The sequence below is a fragment of the Hylobates moloch genome, unplaced genomic scaffold (assembly GCF_009828535.3).
Source record: "Hylobates moloch isolate HMO894 unplaced genomic scaffold, HMol_V3 SCAFFOLD_15, whole genome shotgun sequence".
NCBI lineage: Eukaryota > Metazoa > Chordata > Mammalia > Primates > Hylobatidae > Hylobates > Hylobates moloch.
Genome location: NW_026652290.1, coordinates 13456871 through 13481871, shown reverse-complemented (window position 1 = coordinate 13481871; position 25001 = coordinate 13456871). Strand labels below are relative to the sequence as shown.

At 42.3% G+C, this 25001-nt stretch overlaps 1 protein-coding gene across 1 annotated transcript; it reads left to right on the top strand.

Moving 5' to 3' along the window:
- The first annotated feature begins 7094 nt into the window (after nt 1–7094).
- On the top strand, nt 7095–24574 carry LOC116483710 (ATP-binding cassette sub-family A member 9-like). Its single transcript, XM_058428090.1, is given in 13 exon segments — nt 7095–7337; nt 8204–8295; nt 9511–9631; nt 10524–10639; nt 11324–11448; nt 14436–14583; nt 17893–17968; nt 18042–18136; nt 18839–18958; nt 19164–19304; nt 20374–20453; nt 23294–23349; nt 23471–24574. Coding segments are annotated over 13 exon segments (1512 nt in total). The 3' UTR covers nt 23570–24574.
- The last annotated feature ends 427 nt before the right edge of the window (nt 24575–25001 follow it).

The following is a 25001-nucleotide window of genomic DNA, read 5'->3' as shown; positions in this document are numbered from 1 at the left end:
CTCCCGTCACCACCAGATGGGACCATCTAGTTGCAGGAAAACAAGCACAGGGTTCCCACTGATTCTACAGTATGGTAAATTGTATAATTATTTCATTATATATTACAATGTAATAATAATAGAAATAAAGTACACAATAAATGTAATCCACATGCATCATCCCAAACCATCTCCCCACTCCTGTTTGTAGAAAAACTGTCTTCCATGAAACTGGTCCCTGGTGCCAAAAAGGTTGGGGACTGCTGCCTTAGATCTCTAAAGCATCATATATACACTTGCCGCTTTCATAAAGTAGTATGTTTATAAATTAGTGGAGCAGATGACCATGCAGACTTGGTGACTTGCAACTTTCCAAATTTATTTGACTTAAAGACAGCCTGATCCTGTAGATGTTTGCCAATACTCAGGGCGCCAGATGATTACTTGGTCACTAGTTACCATATATGGGTGAACCCAAATATGCAAATACGTGAGGTTTCCAATGTTCAGTCAAATACATGTTTCAAATACCTTATGTTAGGAATGGTGATTGATTTTTTTTTTCTTTTTTTTTAATTATACTTTAGGTTTTAGGGTACATGTGCACAATGTGCAGGTTTGTTACATATGTATCCATGTGCCATGTTGATTTCCTGCACCCATTAGCTCGTCATTTAGCATTAGGTATATCTCCTAATGCTGTCCCCAGTGTTGGATGAGTCATCACTTTTATGACACTGAGCAAAAAGAAAACCTTTTATCTTTAAACACTGAGATATTTTAGTTGAGGCCGTAGAGCACTGTGGTAAGCCTGCGAGGCAAGAAGCCACGGGTTGTCTCCATCTCAGCATTCAGTAGCTACCATCTTGGAAAATTACTTAAACTCTTTAAACCTCAATTTTCTCTTCTGTAAGACATGGATAATAATATGTACCTCTCACTGGTCCTGAGAATTAAAAGAGATGTATCTAAAATGTTTTACGTGGTGCTTAAGAATAAACACCCGATATTAGGTGTCAGTTGATGGAGATATGGGGAGCTTTATGGCCAGAGAGGACAGTAGAGGCAAGTTGGGAAACAAGGGTTGAATTGTCAATTAATGGCAAGATATTTTCAAGAGTTTAGCCAAGTGATGCATTAGAGACAGGTGCGGTAAATGCCTGAGTTCTGGAGTCAGAAAGAAATGGCTTGAATCTTGAATTTGCCCTTTACACACTGTGATATTATCTCAGTGTTAAATAAGATATGTAGAATGTATATAAGGGTTCTGGACATATGCTACATAGGCTTTCAAAGAATATTAGACATTACTGAGTAGAAAAAAATGAAGTTAATGTGATTTTCTACACAAGTGTTCAATACACCGGGTGGAGAAGTGGAGAAGATGAATTACTTCTTTGGTTTAGGATGAAAGTTTTTCTCTGATGTCCTTTTCTGTAGCAAAATTGAATAACTCAGTACTAAAAAAATGTGGTCAAGATGATGATAGATAGATAGATAGATAGATGATAGATAGATAGATAGATAGATAGATAGATAGATAGATAGATGATAGATAGATAGATAATTTCTTTTTTTGAGACAGAGTCTTGCTCTGTCACCCAGACTGGAGTGCAGTGGCGTGATGTTGGCTCACTGCAACCTCCGCCTCCCGGGTTCAAGTGATTCTTCTGCCTCAACCTCCTGAGTAGTTGCGACTACAGGCGAGTGCCACCACGCCCGGCTAATCTTTGTACTTTTAGTACAGACAGTTTCACTATGTTGGCCAGGCTGGTCTCGAACTCCTGACCTCAGGTGATCCACCTGCCTCGACCTCCCAAAGTGCTGGGATTACAGGCGTGAGCCGCCACTCCAGCCTATTTTTTAAAAAATGATATACAAAGAATTAGAGAAAAATAACTAAGATGATTTTAAAAATAATAATCCAGTGAGAAAGGATTAAAAATCAGGGCATTTTTTTTCCTCTCGTAAGAAAAGCCTGAGGCATTTTACTTGTACAGCATTTAAGTGGAACAAAGGAGGGTTTATAGAATATAGATGAACAATTTCAGATGAATAAAAGTGTACTGTGCAAAGGGAGTTATTACAATTAGCCATTAAAAATAAGCCATCCCAAAACATGATGGCATTTTCTACTTTAAATAAAAACTAACTGTTCATTGTGGACACATTATAAGCCAGTTGCCATATTAAACCCATAAAATAAATAATTTCATTTAATTTTCCTGTTTTCCACCAGAGAAAACTGAAGTTTGAAGAGATTAAATAACTACCTCTCAGGATTATATAGTTACAATGTAGCAGGAGAAATTGGAACTAACTCAGATCTGTGACTAGAAAGCTTTTTCTCTTTCTCCTTTAAAGAACTTTCTTCCTGTTTATTTGGCATTGATAGTAAGGGAAAAGGTATCTTCGTATTCGTCTATATGTCTGTATCTATCTATGTCCTGTGGGTATGTATAAATGCGTGTCTATATCTAATTATCTATATTGGGGATTGGTAATCAGCTGTTTTTGTACAATTTGCGAATAAGGAATTTCTTTTACATTTTTTATCATACTTTAAGTTCTGGGATACATGTACAGAATGCGCAGGTTTGTTACAGAGGTATACATGTGCCATGGTGGTTTGCTGCAACCATCAACCTGACATCTAGGTTTTAAGCCCCACATGCATTAGGTATTTCTCCTAATGCTATCCCTCCCCTTGCTCCCTACCCCTGACAGGTCCCGGTGTGTGATGTTCCCCTCCCTGTGCCCATATGTTCTCACTGTTCAACTCTCACTTATGAGTGAGAACATGCGGTGTTTGGTTTTCTGTTCCTGTGTTAGTTTGCTGAGAATGATGGTTTCCAGCTTCATCCATGTCTGTGCAAACGACATGAACTCATTCTTTTTCATGGCTGCATATATTCCATGGTGTATATGTGCCTCATTTTTTAAATCCAGTCTAACATTGATGGGCATTTGGGTTGGTTCCAAGTCTTTGCCATTGTGAATAGTGCTGCAATAAATATACGTGTGCATGTGTCTTTATGGTAGAATGATTTATGATCCTTAGGGTATATACCCAGTAATGGGATTGTTGGGTCAAATGGTATTTCTAGTTCTAGATCCTTGAGGAATTGCCACACTGTCTTCCACAATGGTTAAATTAATTTATACTCCCACCAACAGTATAAAAGCATTCCTATTTCTCCACATCCTCTCCAGCATCTGTTGTTCCCTGACTTTTCAATGATCACCATTCTAACTGGTGTGAGATGGTATCTCATTGTGGTTTTGATTTGTAATGACCAGTGATGATGAGCATTTTTTTGTATGTTTGTTGGCTGCATAAATGTCTTCTTTTTGAGAAGTGTCTGTTCATATCCTTTGCCCACTTTTTGATGGGTTGTTAGTTTTTTTCTTGTAAATGTGTTTAAGTTCTTTGTAGATTCTGGATAGTAGACCTTTGTCAGATGGATAGATTGCAAAAATTTTCCCCCATTCTGTAGGTTGCCTGTTCACTCTGATGATAGTTACTTTTGCTCTGCAGAAGCTCATTGGTTTGATTAGATCCCAATTGTCAATTTTCGCTTTTGTTGCCATTGCTTTTGGTGTTTTAGTCATGAAGTCTTTGCCTATGGCTATATCCTGAATGGTACCGCCTAGGTTTTCTTCTAGGGTTTTTAAGATTTTAGATCTTATGTTTAAGTCTTTAATCCACCTTGTGTTAATTTTTGTGTAAGGTGTAAGGAAGGGGTCCAGTTTCTGTTTTCTGCATATGGCTAGCCAGTTTTCCCAACATAATTTATTAAATAGGGAATCCTTTCCCCGTTTATTGTTTTTGTCAGGTTTGCCAAAGATCAGATGGCTGTAGATATGTGGTGTTATTTCTGAGGCCTCTGTCTGTTCCATTTGTCTATGTATCTGTTTTGGTACCAGTACCATGCTGTTTTAGTTACTGTGGCCTTTCAGTATAGTTTGAAATCAGATAGCGTGATGCCTCCAGCTTTGTTCTTTTAGCCTAGGATTGTCTTGGCTATGTGGGCTCTTTTTTGGTTCCATATGAAATTTAAAGTAGTTTTTTCTGATTCTATGAAGAAAGTCAATGGTAGCTTGATGGGAATAGCATTGAATCTATAAATTACTTTGGACAGTATGGCCATTTTCATAATATCGATCCTTCCTATCCATGAGCATGGAAATATTTTTCCATTTGTTTTTGTCCTCTTTTATTTCCTTGAGCAGTTATTTGTAGCTCTCCTTGAAGAGGTCCTTCATGTCCCTTGTAAGTTGTATTTCTAGGTATTTTATTCTCTTTGTAGCAGTTGTGAATGGGAGTTCACTCATGATTTGGCTCTCTATTATTGGTGTATAGGAATGCTTGTGATTTTTGCACATTGGTTTTGTATCCTGAGACTTTGCTGAAGTTGCTTATCAACTTAAGGAGTTTTAGGGCTGAGACTATGGGGATTTCTAAATATACAATCATGTCATCTGCAAACAGAGACAATTTGACTTCTGCTCCTCCTATTTGAATACCCTTTATTTCTTTCTCTTGCCTGATTGTGCTGGCCAGAACTTCCAATACTATGTTGAATAGGAGTGGTGACAGAGGGTGTCCTTGTCTTGTGCTGGTTTTCAAAGAGATTGCTTCCAGCTTTTGCCCATTCAGTATGATATTGGCTATGGGTTTGTCATAAATAGCTCTTATTATTTTGAGATATGTTGCATAAATACCTAGTTTACTGAGTGTTTTTAGCATGAAGGGGTGTTGAATTTTATTGAAGGCATTTTCTGCATCTTTTGAGATAATCATGTGGTTTTTGTGACTGGTTCTGTTTATATGATGGATTACATTTATTGATTTGTGTGTGTTGAACCTGCCTTGCATCCCAGGGATGAAGCCAAGTTGATCATGGTGGATAAGCTTTTTGATGTGTGGCTGGATTCAGTTTGCCAGTATTTTATTGAGGATTTTTGCATCAATGTTCATCAGGGATATCGGCCTGAAATTTCCTTTTCTTATTGTGTCTCTGCCAGGTTTTGGTATCAGGATGATGCTGGCCTCATAAAATGAGTTAGAGAGGAGTCACTCTTTTTCTATGCTTTGGAATAGTTTCAGAATGAATGGTACCGGCTCCCCTTTGTACTTCTGGTAGAATTCAGCTGTGAATCTGTTTGGTCCTGGGCTTTTTTTGGTTGGTAGGCTATTAATTACTGCCTCAATTTCAGAACTTGTTATTGGTCGATTCAGGGATTCAGCTTCTTCCTGGTTTAGTCTTGGAAGGTTGTAGGTGTCCAGGAATTTATCCATTTCTTCTGGATTTTCTAGTTTATTTGCGTAGAGGTGTTTTTAGTATTCTCTGATGGTAGTCTGTATTTCTGTGGGATCAGTGGTGATATCCCCTTTATCATTTTTTGTTGTGTCTATTCGATTCTTCTCTCTTTTCTTCTTTATCAGTCTGGCTAGAAGTCTATCTATTTTGTTAATCTTTGTAAGAAAACCAGCTCCTGGATTCATTGATTTTTTTGAGGGGTTTTTTACATCTCTATCTCCTTCAATTCTGCTCTGATCTTAGTTATTTCTTGTCTCCTGTTAGCTTTTGAATTTGTTTGCTCTTGCTTCTCCAGTTCTTTTAATTGTGATGTTAGGGTGTCAATTTTAGACCTTTTCTGCTTTCTCCTGTGGGCATTTAGTGCTATTAATTTTCCTCTAAACACTGCTTCAGCTGTGTCCCAGAGATTCCGGTATGTTATGTCTTTGTTCTCATTGATTTCAAAAAACTTATTTATTTCTGCCTTAATTTTGTTATTCACCCAGTTGTTCAGGAGCAGGTTGTTCAGTTTCCATGTAGTTGTGCAGTTTTGAGTGAATTTCTTAATCTTGAGTTCTTATTTGATTGCACTGTGGTCTGAGAAACTGTTTGTTACGATTTCTGTTCTTTTGCATTTGCTGAGGAGTGTTTTACTTCCGATTATGTAGTCGATTTTAGAATAAGTGCTATGTGGTGCTGAGAAGAATGTATATATTCTGTTGATTTGGGGTGGAGAGTTCTGTAGATGTCTATTAGGTCCGCTTGGTTCAGAGCTAAGTTCAAGTCCTGAATATCCTTGTTAATTTTCTCTCACATTGATCTGTATAATATTGACAGTGGGGTGTTAAAGTCTCCCATTATTATTGTGTCAGAGTCTAAGTGTCTTTGTAGATCTCTAAGAACTTGCTTTATGAATCTGGGTACTCCTGTATTGGGTGCCTATATATTTAGGATAGTTATCGCTTCTTGTTGCATTGATCCCTTTACCATTATACAATGGCCTTGTCTTTCTCTAAATAGAAAGAAAGCAAACACAGAAGTAAGTTTGAAAAAGAATAATTTGGCCGAGCTCAATGGCTCACGCCTGTAATCCTAGCACTTTGGGAGGCCGAGGCAGATGGATCACCTGAGGTCTGGAGTTCGAGACCAGCCTGGCCAACATGGTGAAACCCCATCTCTACTAAAAGTGCAAAAATTAGCTGGGCATGGTAGTGGGTGCCTGTAATCCAAACTACTCGGGAAGCTGAGGCAGGAGAATTGCTTGAACCCAGGAGGCAGAGGTTGCAGTGAGCAAAGATCATGCCACTGCACTCCAGCCTGGGCAACAGAACAAAACTTTGTCCCATAAAAAAAAAAAAAAAGTATCAGCAGAGAAAGTAGAGATCTGGGAGCCTGGGGTTCAGTTTGGATGAGGTGCAATTATTGAAAGTGGGCAACTGGAGCACTTAAGAAAACAAAATCATTTGAAATGATGTCAAGGTCGTGCACATTATCCAATGTGGAAAAGTCATCTTTTCTAGACGGTGGATGGCTGTGATAGTTAGAAATTTACTGCAAAGGTTTAAAATTGCTCAGGAAACATGTTGGTAGATATAGCTCAAGAAACAAAATTGTCCTTTTACCTCTTATTTGCAAAAGAGTGGGGGATGTTGGAAAAATGCACTTATATGTACACATGTGAAACTCTAGGGGAAGAACTTTGTCTTCAGTTTGAAAAGATTGTCATAATTACTCCCAAAAGTGGCTGTAAGAGGGCAAAAGCAATATAAAGATTCCAGGGCTCTTGGGGGCATAATCGAGGGAAGTGCACGAATGAAAAGAGAAATACAAGTAAGGTTAGGGGAGAGGGTTTGTCTTAAGACAGACTTGCCGTTTCTTCAAAGTATCCTGCCAGCACCAGCCCAGGATTCTCCTAACAGAGCAACTCCTGTTGACTCACAGTGTTACGTACAAAGGCATCCCAGCCTAGCGACACACTGGAAGCAAAGAAGACATACTGCACAGTCTGAAATTAACTTTTACATGATACTCAAAGGAGCGTCACGTCGAATGGTTGTAAGGCCATTGAAAAGGCATTAATTTATCTTAAGGGGGATAAATTCCATGAATAAATAAAGAAGGTTCACCTGAACACACTTACTGCTCATTTTACAGATTTCTCAAACTGTATACCTGGCACTGCTAATAGTAAGAAGACATTTTTTTTCAACATTCTTGCATGAGGGAACACAACCTTTGTATGTTTTGAGTTTCTCTGAATTGTATCAAATTAAGATTTGGAGATTTTAGGCATTTGAAGCAACACACGTGTGTGCACGCACGCACACACACACACGATGGCTTTTAACCTGGACCCCTATTTTTTTTTTTTTTTTTTTGAGGCAGAGTTTCACTCTTGTTGCCCAGACTGGAGTGCAATGGCGCTATCTCAGCTCACCGCAACCTCTACCACCTGTGTTCAAGCAATTCTCCTGCCTCAGCCTCCCGAGTAGCTGGGATTACAGGCATGCACCACCATGTGTGGCTAATTTTGTATTTTTAGTAGAGATGGGGTTTCCCCACGTTGGTCAGGATGGTCTCGAACTTCCGACCTCATGTGATCCACCTGCCTCGTCCTCCCAAAGTGCTGGGATTACAGGCATGAGCCAACGCTCCTGGCCCTGGACCCCTATCTTTACAATAATCATCTGTCATGGGTAGTACTGGTTTCACTTGCTACTACTATATTTCTGTTAGGCTGTCTCTGAATAGCAGTGAGGCTATTGACAGTTTCAAAGAATGTTACAGGTTGTCTTTCAGCCTTGTAAAAATGAATGCTATCAAATCCAATTTTTATATATCAAACTCCTTAAATCAATTCCAATATTGAAATCATTGCATTTATAGCGATACTAATTGTGATTGTCTTTCTTTTTCCCTAGCCTTACCTTCAATTTCTCATTTTTCTTTTCATTCTGCGATGCCTAGAAGTGAACTGCCGAAAGAAATGAATGAGAAAGGATCCTGTGTTCAGGTTGAGAAAATCAAATCGAATTTCATGTTTCATTTTAATGTTCATTCTTTAAGGACTTTTCAATATGCTGAATTAATTAAGTAAAAGGCACTTCACAGGACGGTTTTTAAAGACTGTGATATACAAAATTCTTATAACCCATAATATAGGAATACATACTGAGCTTACAATCTAGAGAGAGAAACCACATTAGCACACACAAGGCACTGGAAAAGTAAGGCAGATCATAATTTTACTATAGAGGAAAGTTATGTGTAAGAGGTGGAATCTCTAAAATAATGGGTAAATATAGATAAGCGTTGGGAAAGTTAAGCCAATCTGGGAAGGAAGAATAGTTTGTGCAATAAGACCAAGGATGAGATGAAGGCATCAGGAGCTCCTTTGTAGGCTTATGTTGGGGGATAATGAAAAATGAAAGTGAGGCTAGATGTTGGAAGATCTTGAAACAGAAAAGTATAGGGAAGGTTTTGCAAATTACATAACGTGAAACCAAGACACCAGTGTGTCTCGAACACTTAGCCTTCCATACAAAATATAAACCAAGCTTAAGTCTAATGTTTGTGGAGCAGAGAAGAGTGACAAGATGACTGCCACATTTTAGGAAACCAACAGGCAGCTGGAATGTCAGAGCGTGGCATGAGGGAGAGATAAAAGAATGAGCAGCAATCAATGGTGGGATGACGAAGGCAAGAATGAGTCTGTAGCAGAGAGGAAAGAGTGATTCTGTCACACATTCCCAAGAAGTGACTGTGCTCAGTAACTAATTAGACATTGGTATGGTGATTAGATATCCTGGATTCTCTGGGACACATCCTTGATTCCAAATCTTTGGACTCACAGTTCTCACAAAGACCTCAGAATTCCAAAATATCTGTTGTCAAAACTACAGTTCTTGATTCCTTTCCTTATGCAATTCTGCTTCAAAATCCTTTGCCAGAGAGGGTATACCACTTTCTTCTTTGAAAGAAAACTGTCACCATCAACAAGGAGGATTAAGCTTCAGTAAAAAGCAAAGATGATATAAGGATATCATTACTCTACTCATTGAAGGAAACTAGGCTGTTTGAAAGGCAGATGGTGCAAGTAGAAGAATAGAGAGGATGTTGTGCTCAGAATGAATCTACTCCAAAAATTGGAAGTATAGAGAAAATTCATTAATTTTGATACAAGATTTTTAACCCGAAGTTTATCATTATCACACTGTTTTGATTTCAGAATTTCTCCAAGAAGCAATGCTGTTTTTCCAAACCCAGAAGAGCCTGAAGGAGAGGAGGAAGATATTCAGATGGAAAGAACGAGAACAGCGAATGCTATGGCTGTCCGAGACTTTGATGAGGTAGAACTCAGAAATGTACTTCATCAAATATTTTTTTTCTGACAGATAAAGTGAGCAACCTTCTAAGTTTAGTTTTTGAAAAACACTTGGAGTTCTTTCATTCTTACACATACAGCTTATTACTTGACTTCAGCAGGTATGCAAGGCCCACAAATCTAAGAGAGCAAAGAAAACACACACAGTGCACTGAAGTGAGAAGATCACTTAGAGTCAGGTGTTTGAGACCAGCCTGGGCAACAAGTAAGATCCCATTTCTACAAAATGAAAAATAAAAAAATTAGATGAGCCTGGTGGCATGTGCCCGTAGTCCTAGCTACTCAGAAGGCTGAGGCTAGAAGATCACTTGAGCCTGAGAGTTCAAGGCTACAGTGAGCTATCATTGCACCATTGCACCCCAGTTTGGGTGACAGAGCAAGACTCTGTCTCAAGAAACACATGCACGTGCACACACACACATACAGATACTGACATATCAATATTTTTCAGGGTGGTGGTTTTGATAAGTAGAGCTAAACATTACAAAACTTAAGTAAGATTTTGTGTTTTATAACCAAAGTGAAGCTTACTGCAAGTCATTCAGAGAGAGCTTGTCTGCGGTGTATGTGTGTTTGTGTGCATGATTGTTTATGGGAGTGTGTGTCTTATCAAATCTGTTGGTTCAGTGACTGTCTCTATTCCTGCTCTCCAAAGAACAAATCCCAGGATATGGTGCAAATGCCCTTTCCTTGCAGGAATGTAGACTGTAAGAGTTCACTTGAAAATGGCAGTTTCTAGGGGAAGAAGTGGTTTGATTCATGATTTGTATAAGGAAAGGTTTGGTGACAAGAGTGTGGAACACCCTCTCAGCTCAAGATGAGAATAAAGTCCTGTTGTTATTTACTTGTCTTTACAGACACCCGTCATCATTGCCAGCTGTCTATGGAAGGAATATGCAGACAAAAAGAAAAATTGCCTTTCTAAAAGGAAGAAAAAAATTGCCACAAGAAATGTCTCTTTTTGTGTTAAAAAAACGTTGGAAACAGTAGTTCCGTTAGTAGAGCAATCTTGAATCTGAAGACTGGATTATTCAGGGAATAAGAGTATCTGAATCTGGGGACATCTATTGACAAACGCAGCGGACTCAGGCTGCTCCTCCTGCTTAAAAGCCTCAGTTGAAATGATAATGACGTTTTTTCTTTACATAGGAAAACAGTTATGTCTGTTCTGTAACACAAACAAACGGAACAACAACAATGAAAAGAGGCGGTCTTTCTGTTAAGAAGGATGGTACAGTTTTTAGGTAACAATTTTATTGCAGCAAATACACAGAAGGGAGCCAACGGAGGCATAGCAGTGCTTTCTTCATTCCCCCAAAACAGCACATTTTGTGAAAGTGGGGGGTTCGGTACAATAGGCTTTGGAATCAAAATATGTTACAACTTCTAGCTCAGCCTCTTACTATCTGTATGACATAGGATGAGTTATTTATCCTCTTTAAGTCTTAGCTTCCTCACCTGTAAAATGAAGCTAGTTATAATGCTCAGGGGTGTGTGTGTGTGTGTGTGTGTGTGTGTGAGAGAGAGAGAGGAATAAGTGAAATAATGTATACAGCACATTTCACATAGCACTTGACACACAGTGGGCCCTCAAATGGTATTTGCTTTTATTTTTGTTGCAATTAATTGTATATTTCTGAGCATACCACTTTCTTTCAGGCGAAGTTATAAGGCTGTTAGGACACAATGGAGCTGGTAAAAGTACAACTATTAAGATGATAACTGGAGACACAAAACCAACTGCAGGACAGGTCAGTAAAACGCACAGGAATATGGTCATTAGTGCTACCTAGGATAAACATTTTACAACGAATATTGATGGCAATAATAGACTATGTAGTTGATCCATAATCAATTGATGTGATTTATGCATTGAATAAAGAGGATTGATTAAAAATTTATATCTTAATTCCAAAAAGTTTGTTTCTGAGAAGGGCTACATATCATATACACTATGCCTTTTATTGAGTGAGAAATAAAGATATTAAAAGGAAATATATCTTCCTTAAAGTCAGATATCTTTGCTTTATTGATTTATGTATCCCATGAACTTTGTCGAATTTAATGGCCTCACCCAGCATGACACCAGAAACCACTGTCAGAATAATGACAACAACTGCTTATGTGATTGCAGAGCCATGAGTCTTCATATTTAATGACTGTCCTCTACCTATATGCTATAATTAAATATTATGTGTGACTTGTGTAACAATAAGAGTCCATTATCGAGTAAAACTTCATAGGTCTTTAAGAAGGTATATACCACAGAAACTTTCTTACAATTATTGAAACATTTCTTGGCCCTGATGATGTAATGTAGTGATAGAGCAGTTGAGGGTATTATTGCAGATACACTGAAATTCTTGAAGGACAGTGGTGATTCTGGGCTAATGGTGAAAGATCCAGGATGTATTAAGACAAAAGAAATCAGATATAATGAAAAAAATGGATAATTATCTAAACTGCAAAGCAAAAACTAGAATAATATATGAGTACCACTTGGTGGTATGTCTGGGCCAAGTTTGGGTAAAATGATGGACAGAAACCAAAGGACCACAACTTCGAAGAGGAAATGCTATTGACCTTGAACATGAGCTCAATGTCAGAGGGAGTGTTTATGAAGGAAGGTCGCACAGCGGTGTTCAATGCTACAGAGGTTTCCTGTCCTTCCATTTCCACTCTTGCCTCACACTGCAGTAAGAACAGTCCTTAAAAATGCAAATGAGAGGCCGGGCGCGGTGGCTCACGCTTGTAATCCCAGCACTTTGGGAGGCCGAGGTGGGCGGATCACGAGGTCAGGAGATCGAGACCAAGGTGAAACCCCGTCTCTACTAAAAATACAAAAAAATTAGCCGGGCATGGTGGCGGGCGCCTGTAGTCCCAGCTACTCGGAGAGGCTGAGGCAGGAGAATGGCGTGAACCCGGGAGGCGGAGCTTGCAGTGAGCCGAGATTGCACCACTGCACTCCAGCCTGGGCGACAGAGCGAGACTCCGTCTCAAAAAAAAAAAAAAAAAAAAAAAAAAAAAATGCAAATGAGGTCCGGACACAGTGGCTCCCGCCTGTAATCCCAGAACTTTGGGAGGCCGAGGCGGGCAGATCACCTGAGGAGGTCGGGAGTTAGAGAACAATCTGACCAACATGGAGAAACACCGTCTCTACTAAAAATACAAAATTAGCTGGGCATGGTGGCAGGTGCCTGTAATCCCAGCTACTCAAGAGGCTGAGGCAGGAGAATCGCTTGAACCTGGGAGGCCAAGGTTGCAGTGAGCTGAGATAGCGCCATTGCACTCCAGCCTGGGCAACAAGAGAGAAACGCCATCTCAAAAACAAACAAACAAATAAAAAAAACACAAAAAAATGCAAATGAGGTCGTCAATCTCCCATGTACAACCTCTCACTTAGAATTGATCCAAAATCTTTACCATGGCTGCAACCGGCCCAGCATAATATGGTCTGTTGGCCGCCTGCTCACATTGGCCTCAAGGCACCTTGTCGCTGTGGGATCTTTGGGTTTGATCTTCCTGTGGCTAGAGTGCCCTTCCGTTGGCTCCTCATGTGCTTGGCTGTCTCCTTCTCATCACTTAAAAATTTATCTCCCCAAAATGCCTTTTCCTAACTACATTGTCAGCTAAATTAAATCCTCCCTGTTATTCTTTAGCATATCTATTTCCTTGAAAGCACAAGGCAGAGGTTATAAATCGTTCACTTTTGTGTTTACTTATATTTTCTGTTTCTTTCTCCACAATGAAAGCTCTATGAGGCAAGATTAACTAGCTCTCTCCTTTGTACTGGGGGGAGACAGTGTAGCATCAAGGTCAAGGACTTGGATTCTGAAGGTAGATCCCAGCTTCAAGTCCGAGATTTACCTTGTTGTGACCTTGTACAAGTTTCATAATCCATGCTTGTGATAATTTTCTGTATGTAAAACATCAATAATAAAACGAACACCTAACACATACAGGGGTTCTGTAAGGATAGGATAATGTAATTAAAAATATATTATATGCGTAGATTCTGGCACATAGCAAGCACTGAGGACATATTAGATGTTCTTATTATTGTAAAGCATAGCCTGGCTCATTAAAATAATAAATGTTACATGTGTATATTGGTTCCTATTGGCTAGATACAGTGCTAAAAGTTTGTTTATTTCTTAGTTCAGGATTTCTCAACCTTGATATTATGGACTTGATAATGCCAATTTGTTGTGGGGAGCTGTTCTGTACATAGTAGGATGTTTGGCAGCACGCTTGGCCTCTACTTACTAGATGCCAGTAATACTGTTTTCCAATGCATACACACATGAATTGTGACAACCAAATGTGTCTCCAGACATTGTTAAATATCCCCTAGGAGGAGGATTCCCCTGGCTGAGAACCACTGCCTTATTGCAAGATAAATCCTATAATTATAACTATCACTGGCGAAACAGAATTCTCAACAAGTATCTATTCCTTTGAATGTCTGGATCAATGAATAAAGCCAAGTAAAAGACACTCAAATCAGCAATCTTGAGTTCAATCACGGTCATGGAATCGGTAGTAAAGTCTGCACTACAATGGATAACCATGGAATGTCTGCCTTTTGAAGTGGGCTTTTACCATCTTTTCCCCAAAACTAAGTGATTACTGATTTGCATTTGTGCACTTAGCACCTGGGTGTGTGAACAGAAGAGCATCTCTGAAGTACAGCTTACATGCACATACATTACGTGACATTTGGGATAGAATCCGAGAATGAACTTATTTCGTGTAGGTGATTTCGAAAGGGAGCGGTGAAGGGGAATCCCTGGGCTTCCTGGGGTACTGCCCTCAGGAGAATGCGCTGTGGCCCAACCTGACAGTGAGGCAGCACCTGGAGGTGTACGCTGCCGGGAAAGGGCTGAGGAAAGGAGACGCGATGATCGCCATCACACGGTACCTGGGGCTGGGGGGCACTCCCCTTCTTTGCTGAGGGGATGTTGTATTAATGACATACACACAAAACGAAGACAGGGAGGTTCTAATTGATGACCCCATGCTTGTGGGAGAAGATTTGGTCATCTAGAACTCCATTCAGTGTCGTTTTCTCTCACTTTGAACCTGGAGAGAAAAATGTTTATTGATTATTCTTTTTCTTTTTCTTTTTTCCTTTTTTTTTCTTTTTTTTTTTTTAAAAAAAACAGTAGTAAACTTTAAAGCCACTGAAAGGTTTTAAATGCCTAAGGGAAAAATAAACATTTGCTTCCAATCATTTTCTCATTAAGCATTCTCTGCTAGATGGAGAAGGCTTACTTTACACACACACACACACACACACACACACACACACACACACACACACTTTGACTCCGCGCCACAAATGGGGACTTAACCCACTGCCCATTCTCTGTCCAAGGCGACCCATTTGCGCTTCTGCTATCGCACCTCTGCCCGCGTTCCTGCGCCCCAGGTTCCCCGCTGCAGCGCGGGAGCGTTGCTTCGCCTGGCCTGCTGGCCTCCTCTAGACCTTAGCCACCTTCTCCGTGGCAGGAAGGGCTACATGCACTGACAGATTTTCCGTTGGTGGTGGCTGGGTGGTGGCGAGGCGTGTTTCCGGGCGCACTTAAAACCTAGCAGCTCTCTCCAAGTAGCAGCTTCCCCTACTCCGCCCCTAGGACTGAGGACCTAGCCCTCGGTGCCCCCTCACTCCTCCCCGTCCTACCCCGCCATCACCTCCTAACCTCTCCAATATACTCTCAAGCCTCACACGGGCGCCTGTCCTCCCTTTGCATTCCCTAGCTCCCGGGCGCCCCGTTCGGTTGAAGTTTACGTATCTTGGAACCTAATTGCTCCCAATTATCCGCGCAGCCTAAGTCCCGCGTCTGCCTGGCTCTCGCCCTGGGAGCCTGAAGCTACCGGGCAGTTCATTGGGTGTCCTCGGTGAAAAGGTTCAAGCTGTAAAGATGGAAGAAGTGGAGCTGTGGGAGCGGAGAGGCTCCAGAAGGAAGACCACAAACACGTGCGAAGAAATAAAAGCCACCACGTGTGCACGCGCGCGGGGCCCAAGGGCGCGAGGGCGGAGCACGCCCCAGGGGGCCAGGGACAGTGGTCCCCTGGAGCGGGCATAGCAGGGGGCGCGGGTACTCACACGAAAGCGTGGTAGATGAACGCCCAGCCGCGGGGTCTCTCCAGCACGTTGTACAGGTAGTTCTGCACCCGCCGGTACCTGACGTTGCGCCGGCAGCTCTGGCTACTCGTGTAAGAGAGCGGCTTCCCCAGCAGGCTCATCCGGGCCCCCTGCTTGCCCCGGCGGCTCTCCCTCAGGCCACCGCCGCCGCCCCCGAGCGTGGCCGCGCGGGTGCCCAGCAGTAGCAGGCCGTCGCCCCTGGCGGCTGCCGAGTTCAGCAGCACCCTGCCCCGGCCCGACTCCACGTCCTTCATGCCGCTGCCCAAGCGCCCCCCGCCCGCCGCAGCCGCCGCTGCGCCGCTCTTCACCCAGAGCCCGGCGGCGCCGCCCTCCTCTCCTCCCGCGTGGTGGCGGGGCATGGCATCACCACGGGCACCGCGAGAGGGCCGCCAGTGCCTGCGGCGGGGGCAGCGGCCTCATGTGCGCCGGCGGGTTTCAAGGAGGAAGCCGGCGGCCGACGGGGTGCCCGCCAGCCAGAGACCTCTGAGCCGGGGGCGGGGAAGCGGGCAGCCAGCAAACCGTCCGGGCTTCGGGGCGGGAAAGGAGGGGCTGCAAAGGAGGCCGAGGAGTCCCAATTTCTAACAGCCTTTAGCTTCGAATTCTAAATCTGGACCTGTTTGGGGCGTCGCTTTGAGAGGGTTTCTCTTGCTCCCTCATTCCCGCGACTACCACTCCCTCCTTCCCAAAGTGCCCCCGGGGATAGAGTGGGATAGTGGGGTATGCGGGGCGCTCCGAGGCGCGCTCCCACGCGCGCGCACACAGCCCCAGGCTTCCCCTTCCCTCTCTCCACTCCCCACGCCCTGCAGCGAACCGGCCCCAGAAGCCCCTCTCCGAGGCGCGAGTTCGGTTTGGTTCTGGCAGGGGCTTTTCAGCTGTCCGGAAGGTGAAGTCAGCCTTGTGTCCTGAGGAGAAACTGGAGATGCAGGTCGCTGTGCCCTCCCGCTGCTACGTCGCTGCGCCGGATCCTGCCATCCTTCCGCAAGGGGTGAGAGCGGGAACAGCCCTGCCCTGCCCTCCAGGTATTAGCTAGCCTGGAGGCTGGAGCGCAAGGTAACGCTCCGGGAAGTGGCACTCGGGTCCCCGCACACGGGCGAGTCCTCAGCAGTTCAGTGGACAGACCCGAAGGACGCGGCTGCCAAGTCCGCGAGGCAAGGACCAGGCATCTTCCCGCGCCTCACTCCAGCCTGCGGACTGTGACTTTCCATCCCAGTATCAGACAACAAGCCCGCGAGTAACTGAACATCCTTTCCAGTCCATGGGTGGAGTCCTTTTTTTTTTTTTCTTTTGAGACGGAGTTTGGCTCTGCGGCCCAGGCTGGAGGGCTCGCTGCAACCTCCGCCTCTTGGGTTCAAGCGATTCTTGTGCCTCAGCCTCCCTAGTAGCTGGGATTACAGGCACCTGCCATCATGCCGGGCTAATTTTTTGTATTTTTGTAGAGACGGGGTTTCAACATGTTGGCCAGGCTGGTCTTGAACTCTTGACCCTCAGGTGATCTGCCCACCTTGGCCTCCCAAAATGCTGGGATTACAGGTGTAAGCCACTGCACCCAGACTGATTATTCTTGGTTTTTGTTTGTTTTGTTTTTTGAGACGGAGTCTTGCTCTGTCATCAGGCTGGAGTGCAGTGGTGCGATCTTGGCTCACTGCAACCTCCACCTCCCAGGTTCAAGCAATTCTCCTGCCTCAGCCTCCTGAGTAGCTGGGACTACAGGTGCATGCCACCATGCCCAGCTAATTTTTGTAATTTTAGTAGAGACAGGGTTTCACCATGTTGGCCAGGATGGTCTCGATCTCTTGACCTCGTGATCTGCCTGCCTCAGCGTCCCAAAGTGCTGGGATTACAGGCGTGAACCACTGAGCCCGGTCCAGCCTGATTATTCTTAATATGGGAAGACATCATTGAAAATATGAGTTTGATGACTATGAAAGGTTCATAAAGTATCTAGGTGGTTTAAATTTTATGACCACTCTGACCACTCGTAAACACCTCCCCCACCGTCGTGTTTCTCCTGATTTGCTCATTCTCCCATGTACATTCACCAGTGTTGGGATTATGTGGATTGACTCTGTTTTCCTTAGGTTAGTGGATGCACTCAAGCTGCAGGACCAGCTGAAGGCTCCCGTGAAGACCTTGTTGGAGGGAATAAAGCCAAAGGTATGGGCAGGGCTTGGTGTTGCTCTGCAAGTGCCATAGATGGGAACCAGACAGGCTGTTCCTCCCATTGCAGCTGTGCTTCATGCTGAGCATCCTGGGGAACCCATCAGTGGTGCTTCTGGGTGAGCTGTCAACCAGGATGGACCCTGAGGGGCAGCAGCAAATGTGGTGAGGTGCTATCATTAGCAACCTCTGGATTAGTGTATTGATCCTTTGAAAACTGGCCTGCAAAATCGTTGTTTACTTAGAAAGGGAAAGACAGTATCAGGAAAAGAAATATTTTAGGAAAAAAATTATCTGATTTCAAATCACAACCAGCTTTTATTGAGAAGAAAAAGCTATATTATCTCACCCTAATATCTATTCAAATAATTTTTGTGTCTGTGCCTACATGGAACATTTTTATACAGTCAAATCAATCTATAATTAAGCTTTAAATCTTTCTGCAACATCACCTGATATACAATTCTTATGGAGGAAAAAAAGAAACATTCCAGATCTTCGATATATTTTTAAATTATTTTTGGGAAATTTCTGAATTCTGTCATTTTGTACCTATAGGGAGTATGTCATGATTATCACGCTTTTTAGTAAATTCTCCTAATTTTCTTTGTTCCTACTGCATTCTCATAAATATTTCTGAACTTTGTATTTTTATAAACAGCATCTTACCCAATATCATTTTCTATGTTCTGAATTATATACTCTAACCAATAGTTTGGTTATTTCCATGCCTGTCATCCCTACACACACCCCTTCTTTGTCTAGTCTGAATTCGCTGCATGTTTCATCTGTGCGTCGATGGAAACTTCTTTTAAAAATTCCAAATACCTTGAGCATTCATGAGTTCATGTTTTCCCTTAACTTTAGGCAGGTGATTCGGGCCACCTTTAGAAACACGGAGAGGGGCGCCCTCCTGACCACCCACTACATGGCAGAGGCTGAGGCAGTGTGTGACCGCGTGGCCATCATGGTGTCAGGAAGGCTGAGGTGAGTGCCTGTCAAAGCCAGCACTCAGCCCCCAGGTTGTGCACTATGAGCAAAGTTTATTTCCCTGCACCAGGCTACCCATTGTGAGGAGCTAGCATGGTTGCTCCCAACTCTATGTGGCCTTATCTGGCCTCCAGAGGCTGAACATCACAAGCCATACATTTTTCTCTTTTCTTGCTTGACTTTATCCTTCTCTTACCTTCAGACGTATTGGTTCCATCCAACAACTGAAAAGCAAATTTGGCAAAGACTACCTGCTGGGGATGAAGGTGAAGAACCTGGCACAAGTGGAGCCCCTCCATGCAGAGATCCTGAGGCTTTTCTCCCAGGCTGCTCGGCAGGAAAGGTAGACACAGGTGTTTTGTTTTATCACAGTCCTTGTTTCTGTTTCCATATTTTTACTATGATGACAGAATAAGAGCCTCATCTTCCTCGTTCTTTAACTCTATGGTAATTGCAAGTACTTTACTTAGAGAAAATTCAATTCCAAGGGCTCCCACAAGAGGGAAATAAGAGAACAAAGTGCTGATTTGAAAGCTGACTCTTGTAAGAGAATCAGCATGCATGGGGGCTCTTAACATGTGCCAGATACTGATGCATGCATGCACTCAGGTCATCTCAGGGGTTCCTTCTAGAGGGTAAAACCATCCCTCATTAAAAGAAATCACCTGCATAAAGCTCATGCCAGAGTGCCAGGCATCAGTCAAGGCTCAGTGAATGGTGTCTTTTAACATTTCTATATATTATTATCAGTGAAATCAACTGAGGCTCAGAGTGTGGAGACAGGGGTTGAATCTAGTTCTTTTTACTGAAATGCTACTCTCTTCTCACTAAGAAGAAATATGAAGTTCTGCTTCTTCCCTTCATAAGGCATAGGGGCTGTTAATTTCCTTCCCTTTGTCTTTCATTCCTCCTCTTAGTAGATTGACTTCTGGTTGATCAAAGAGCACTTACATTATGAGTGTCTCTCTAACACCACACAGATGTGACTATTTAAACAGATTGTTGACGATGTTGTTGCTCCTTTTCATTTTTTTATTTTTATTTTTTGAGACAGGATCTCACTCTGTCGCCCAGTCTGGAGTGCAGTGGTGTAATCACTGCTCACTGCAGCCTCAATCTCATGGGCTCAAGTGGTCCTCCTGCCTCAGCCTCCATAGTAGCTGGGAATACAGGCACACACCACCATGCCTGGCTAATTTTTAAGTTTTTTTGTGGAGATGGGATCTCAATCTGTTTCCCAGACTGGTCTCAAACTCATAGGCTCAAGCAATCTTCCCTTCTTGGCCTCCCAAATTGCAGTGGTTACAGGCATGAGCCACTGTGCCTAGCCTTGTTGCCCTTTTTAGACTTGTATCCATCAGGGGTTTCAACCTTGACACCTGGAGTTCAGCCTCACTGTCTTCCCTTCACAGGTTCTCCTCCCTGATGGTCTATAAGTTGCCTGTTGAGGATGTGCGACCTTTATCACAGGCTTTCTTCAAATTAGAGATAGGTAAGAGTGATTGTTTAGAGACAAAACCCTGGGAAACAGATAAACCTAAATCTGACATAAAACCAGTATTTAAAAAATACATAAACATAGAATTATGCTGTTACATCATTAATACATTACTAAGACTGCTAATCCAGTGTTTTTCAATAAGGGGTGATTTGGCAATGTCTGGGAAGATTTGGGGTTCTTACAAGTGGGGACAGAGAGGTCGGATGCAACTGGTTTCTAGTGGATGGAGGCCAGGGATGATGCTAAATACCCTACAGTGCATTGGTCAGCCATCACAGGAAAGAATGATCAATCAAAATATCATTAGTGCTGGGGCTAAGGAACCCTACTGTAATTGAGCAAGGCTCTGGGAGAAAGAGACCATTGACATTCAGGGATAGATTATCCACAAATTCATACAAACAGAAACATATGAATTTGGTTTTTGCCTTTATGTATTGTTTGATAGCCATCTATTGATAGATGCAGATAAGGAGGTTCCTGTCTCTGTTTAGGTGTGTTAATCTGTGACTCATTTTAGGCCCTTGGATTTTGGTCTTTGCATACTGCATCGATGTATCAGGGGGCTTGGTTTTTCCCTGTCATGTTAGTGTATGAAATCTGATGAGTTAGTGTATGAAACCTCATGCCCCTTCTTGAGCTGTACTTTCTGGCTTGTCACCTGCCTTCATCAGAGGCCTCAAGCATCCTATACATATATATTTTTTTTTTTTGAGAAAGAGTCTTGCTTTGTCGCCAGGCTGGCAGGCTGGAGTGGTGCAGTGGCACAATCTCGGCTCACTGCACCTCTGCTTCCTGGGTTCAAGCAATTCTCCTGCCTCAGCCTCCCAAGTAGCTGGGACTACAGGTGCACACCAGCACACTCAGCTAATTTTTGTAGTTTTAGTAGAGACAGAGTTTCACCATGTTGGCCAGGATGGTCATCCTAGCTTTTAATGAGACCCCACTGACCATTATGCCCCAATGGCTGGTTGGCATCTTTCCAGTTGGAAGGATTCCACAGTGAGATCAACAGGAAGTATTTTATAATGGATTAGGAGCAGAGATTGATGTTTCAGGAAGGCTGCCTCCCTAGAGGCTTTTAAAAAAAGCCTACTTATGTTTCTGCTTTCAAAAGCATTCCCTCCCACCTCAAATTCCTTCTGCAGTACTTAATTTGCTAAAAGCGAAATTCTCATTTAGGGGGAAAAACAAAGTATTTATCAGAGTTCCTTGCTCCAATATGGGAAGATGACACAAAGTACAAAACGTGGAGATGTAAGCTAGCATTTTTTCCTCCAAATGTTCTTGAACACCGTTACATTCTCAAGTGCAATACACATTGAATGGGCTAGGCATGGTGTCGTCCAAGCCAAATGCCTGCTCCATGGCAATCCCTTTGCCTTGTTGGATAGATTCATTCTTTCCTACCACCAATCTCTTCTGGGTAATGTAAACTCTAGCAAAACCCTAGCCTCATGTGCCCCTTCTTGGTCAGACTTGCTTCAAATTTGAAGACCTATAGCTAAGAAGGTGAAATGGTCACTTTTATGTCTTTTCTTTCTCTATTTCCTCCATGACTCATAAATGAATGTTTTGGGCCTCTCCAGGGTGTAGTGTAAGAGGAAAAAAGAAGAGATAATATTGCATTAGAGCTTGATCTGATCATTAGACTATGATATCACATTGGGGTCTCCAGTATAGAAATGAAGAATTGCTGGCCCTTTCTTTCAATGGGTGATTTTATGGGTTCCTTGATGACTTTCTTTCCCCCTTCATCTATTACCTCTGATTACAGCTCCCTGGGGTGGGCGATGCATCCTGCTTTTGGCTCTTGTGACCACCTGGCAGCCCCTGAGTCCCTTCCTTGAAACCCCTTTACCTTTCCAGGTGATCTTCTCAAGATACCTCCCCTTTGAAATCCATGAGAAACACACAGCATCTTTGCTTCTCCAAACTCTACAAGGGCAGGGAAGTCAGCCACCCACTGTATTTTTTCTTCACATGTTTCCAGATATAAGATAGGGACTGGTCCTATGTCCAAGGAAAGAAGAAAGAAAATGCCACAGCAGTCTGACACTGTCCAACAGAAATATTTGCCTTCCAGTATCATTTTTCCATTCATTATCTTCCTTTTCTTATGTATCTACATGGTTGGGGTCTCAGTCCAAATGGGGTCCAAATTGGTATCAGATGGTAAACTCAAAATAGGATAATTCAAGGAACTTTTGTTTATCAGAAGACTCTTTGCAAAGGTACATGGAACAGTGCAATTACCTGAGACGAGAAACAGTAGAAGTGTTACCATTCTTAGGTCCAAAGGGACTAAAAGAGGAAGTGATGACCTGAACTTGAGGGTAGAGTCATGTAGAACCTACCACCTCGAGAGAAACAAGGCACACACTTGGTGTCAGGGAGGAAGTGAAAGAATAAATGCCTTGACCTCCTGTCTCCCCTGTCCTTCCCAAAGGGCTTGCCATTGGTGACGTCCACCATCTGTTACATCAGCCTTTGGAGTAGACAAGAATGAGGGCTGGTATAGAGGGGTATGTGGTCATCGTCTAGCACAGAGGGTACCATCTCTTAGCTTGTTCTGTCTGCACAGATGCTCTGGAACCTCTGATATTGCTTTCCAGTTTTGTGGTGACTCTACCAATACTCTAGATGAATGGGATGGAGTTTCCCTCCTGTTATATGACTATATCATGCGTTTGCTTTCCCATATTTAGTCTAAGAATACTTATTGCCTTATCTTTTATGTTTAAGATCTATTTGCATGTATTTTGGTTTGTAACTTGGTAAAACTCACTGAAAAAAAACAGAATTCCTAATGTATGCTCATTCCTATGCAGTTAAACAGAGCTTCGACCTGGAGGAGTACAGCCTCTCACAGTCTACCCTGGAGCAGGTGGGTCATTTTTAGTGATTCTATATCATCCATGGAATATACATGTATAATGCATTTGCCTGGAGCCACAGGAGGAAGTATGGCATTGTTCTCCTCTCTTTACTTCTTTCCTTCCTTTTAGGTTTTCCTGGAGCTCTCCAAGGAGCAGGAGCTGAGTGATCTTGAAGAGGACTTTGATCCCTCGGTGAAGTGGAAGCTCCTCCTGCAGGAAGAGCCTTAAAGCTCCAAATACCTATGTCTTTCTTTAATCTTGTGACTCTTTTAAAGATAATATTTTATAACCTTAATATGCCTTATATCAGAGGTGGTACAAAATGCATTTGAAACTTAGCAATAATTATCCTCAATAGTATTTCTTGCAGTGAGACAACAGGGGATGTCAGTGAGGGTGATGGTAGGGCATAAGGCTAAGCCATACCATGCAGCCTTTGTGCCAGCAACCAAATCCCATGTTTCCTACTGTGTTAAGTTTAAAAATGCATTTATTATAGAATTGTCTACATTTCTGAGGATGTCATGGAGAATGCTTAATTTTCTTTCTCTGAACTTCAAAATATTAAATATTTTCTTATTTTTTTGATTAAAGTATAAATTAAGACATCCTGTTGACTTCCGGGTAAGAGGAGTCAATTGGTTACCCAGCAGCACAGTGTTTGCTTTTTATAATTCCCTTTTTAAACACTTGTTCTTAATTCACTGGTTTTCCTTTTCTGTCATTTTTCAGAGTTTAGATTGTGAGTCCATGTTTTGTCTGTTGTGCCTATAAAGGAAATTTGAAATCTGTATCATTCTACTATAAAGACACATGCACACGTATGTTTATTGCAGCACTGTTTACAATAGCAAAGACTTGGAACCAACCCAAATACCCATCAATGATAGACTGGATAAAGAAAATGTGGCACATATACACCATGGAATACTATGCAGCCATAGAAAAGGATGAGTTCATGTCTTTCGCAGGGACATGGATGAAGCTGGAAACCATCATCCTCAGCAAACTAACACAGGAACAGAAAACCAAACACCACATGTTCTCACTCATAAGTGGGAGTTGAACAATGAGAACACATGGACACAGGGAGGGGAACACCACACAATGGGGCCTGTTGGGGGAGGTTGGGACTAGGGGAGGGCTAGCAGTAGGAGAAATACCTAATGTAGATGATGGGTTGATGGGTGCAGCAAAGCACCATGGCACATGCCCTATACCTGTGTAACAAACCTGCACATTCAGCACATGTATCCCAGAACTTAAAGTATAATAAAAATAAATAAATAAATAAATAATTTCAGTAAGAACCTGAATGATCAAGTTGAACATATATATATATATATAAATATATATATAAATGTTATATACAAGTTTGAAACATATTTCTGTTTTTATATGTTTTCTTATGATGCAAGGGTATACTCTTATGCAAAGAATTGAAACTTCATCGGTCTTAATTTCCCATAACTCTCTATATTATGACCTATCCAACTGGTAACCCTATGAACACCTTAAAATAAACACAATATATTTGTATACTCTTATTTAGGTGAGTTTTTCTTGTTCTTAATACTATTATTATTGCAATCTAATTGAATACTTGAAGGAAGTTGTGTGAAAGACCTTGGCTTTGATTTTAGTTGTTTTGTATGTTCTT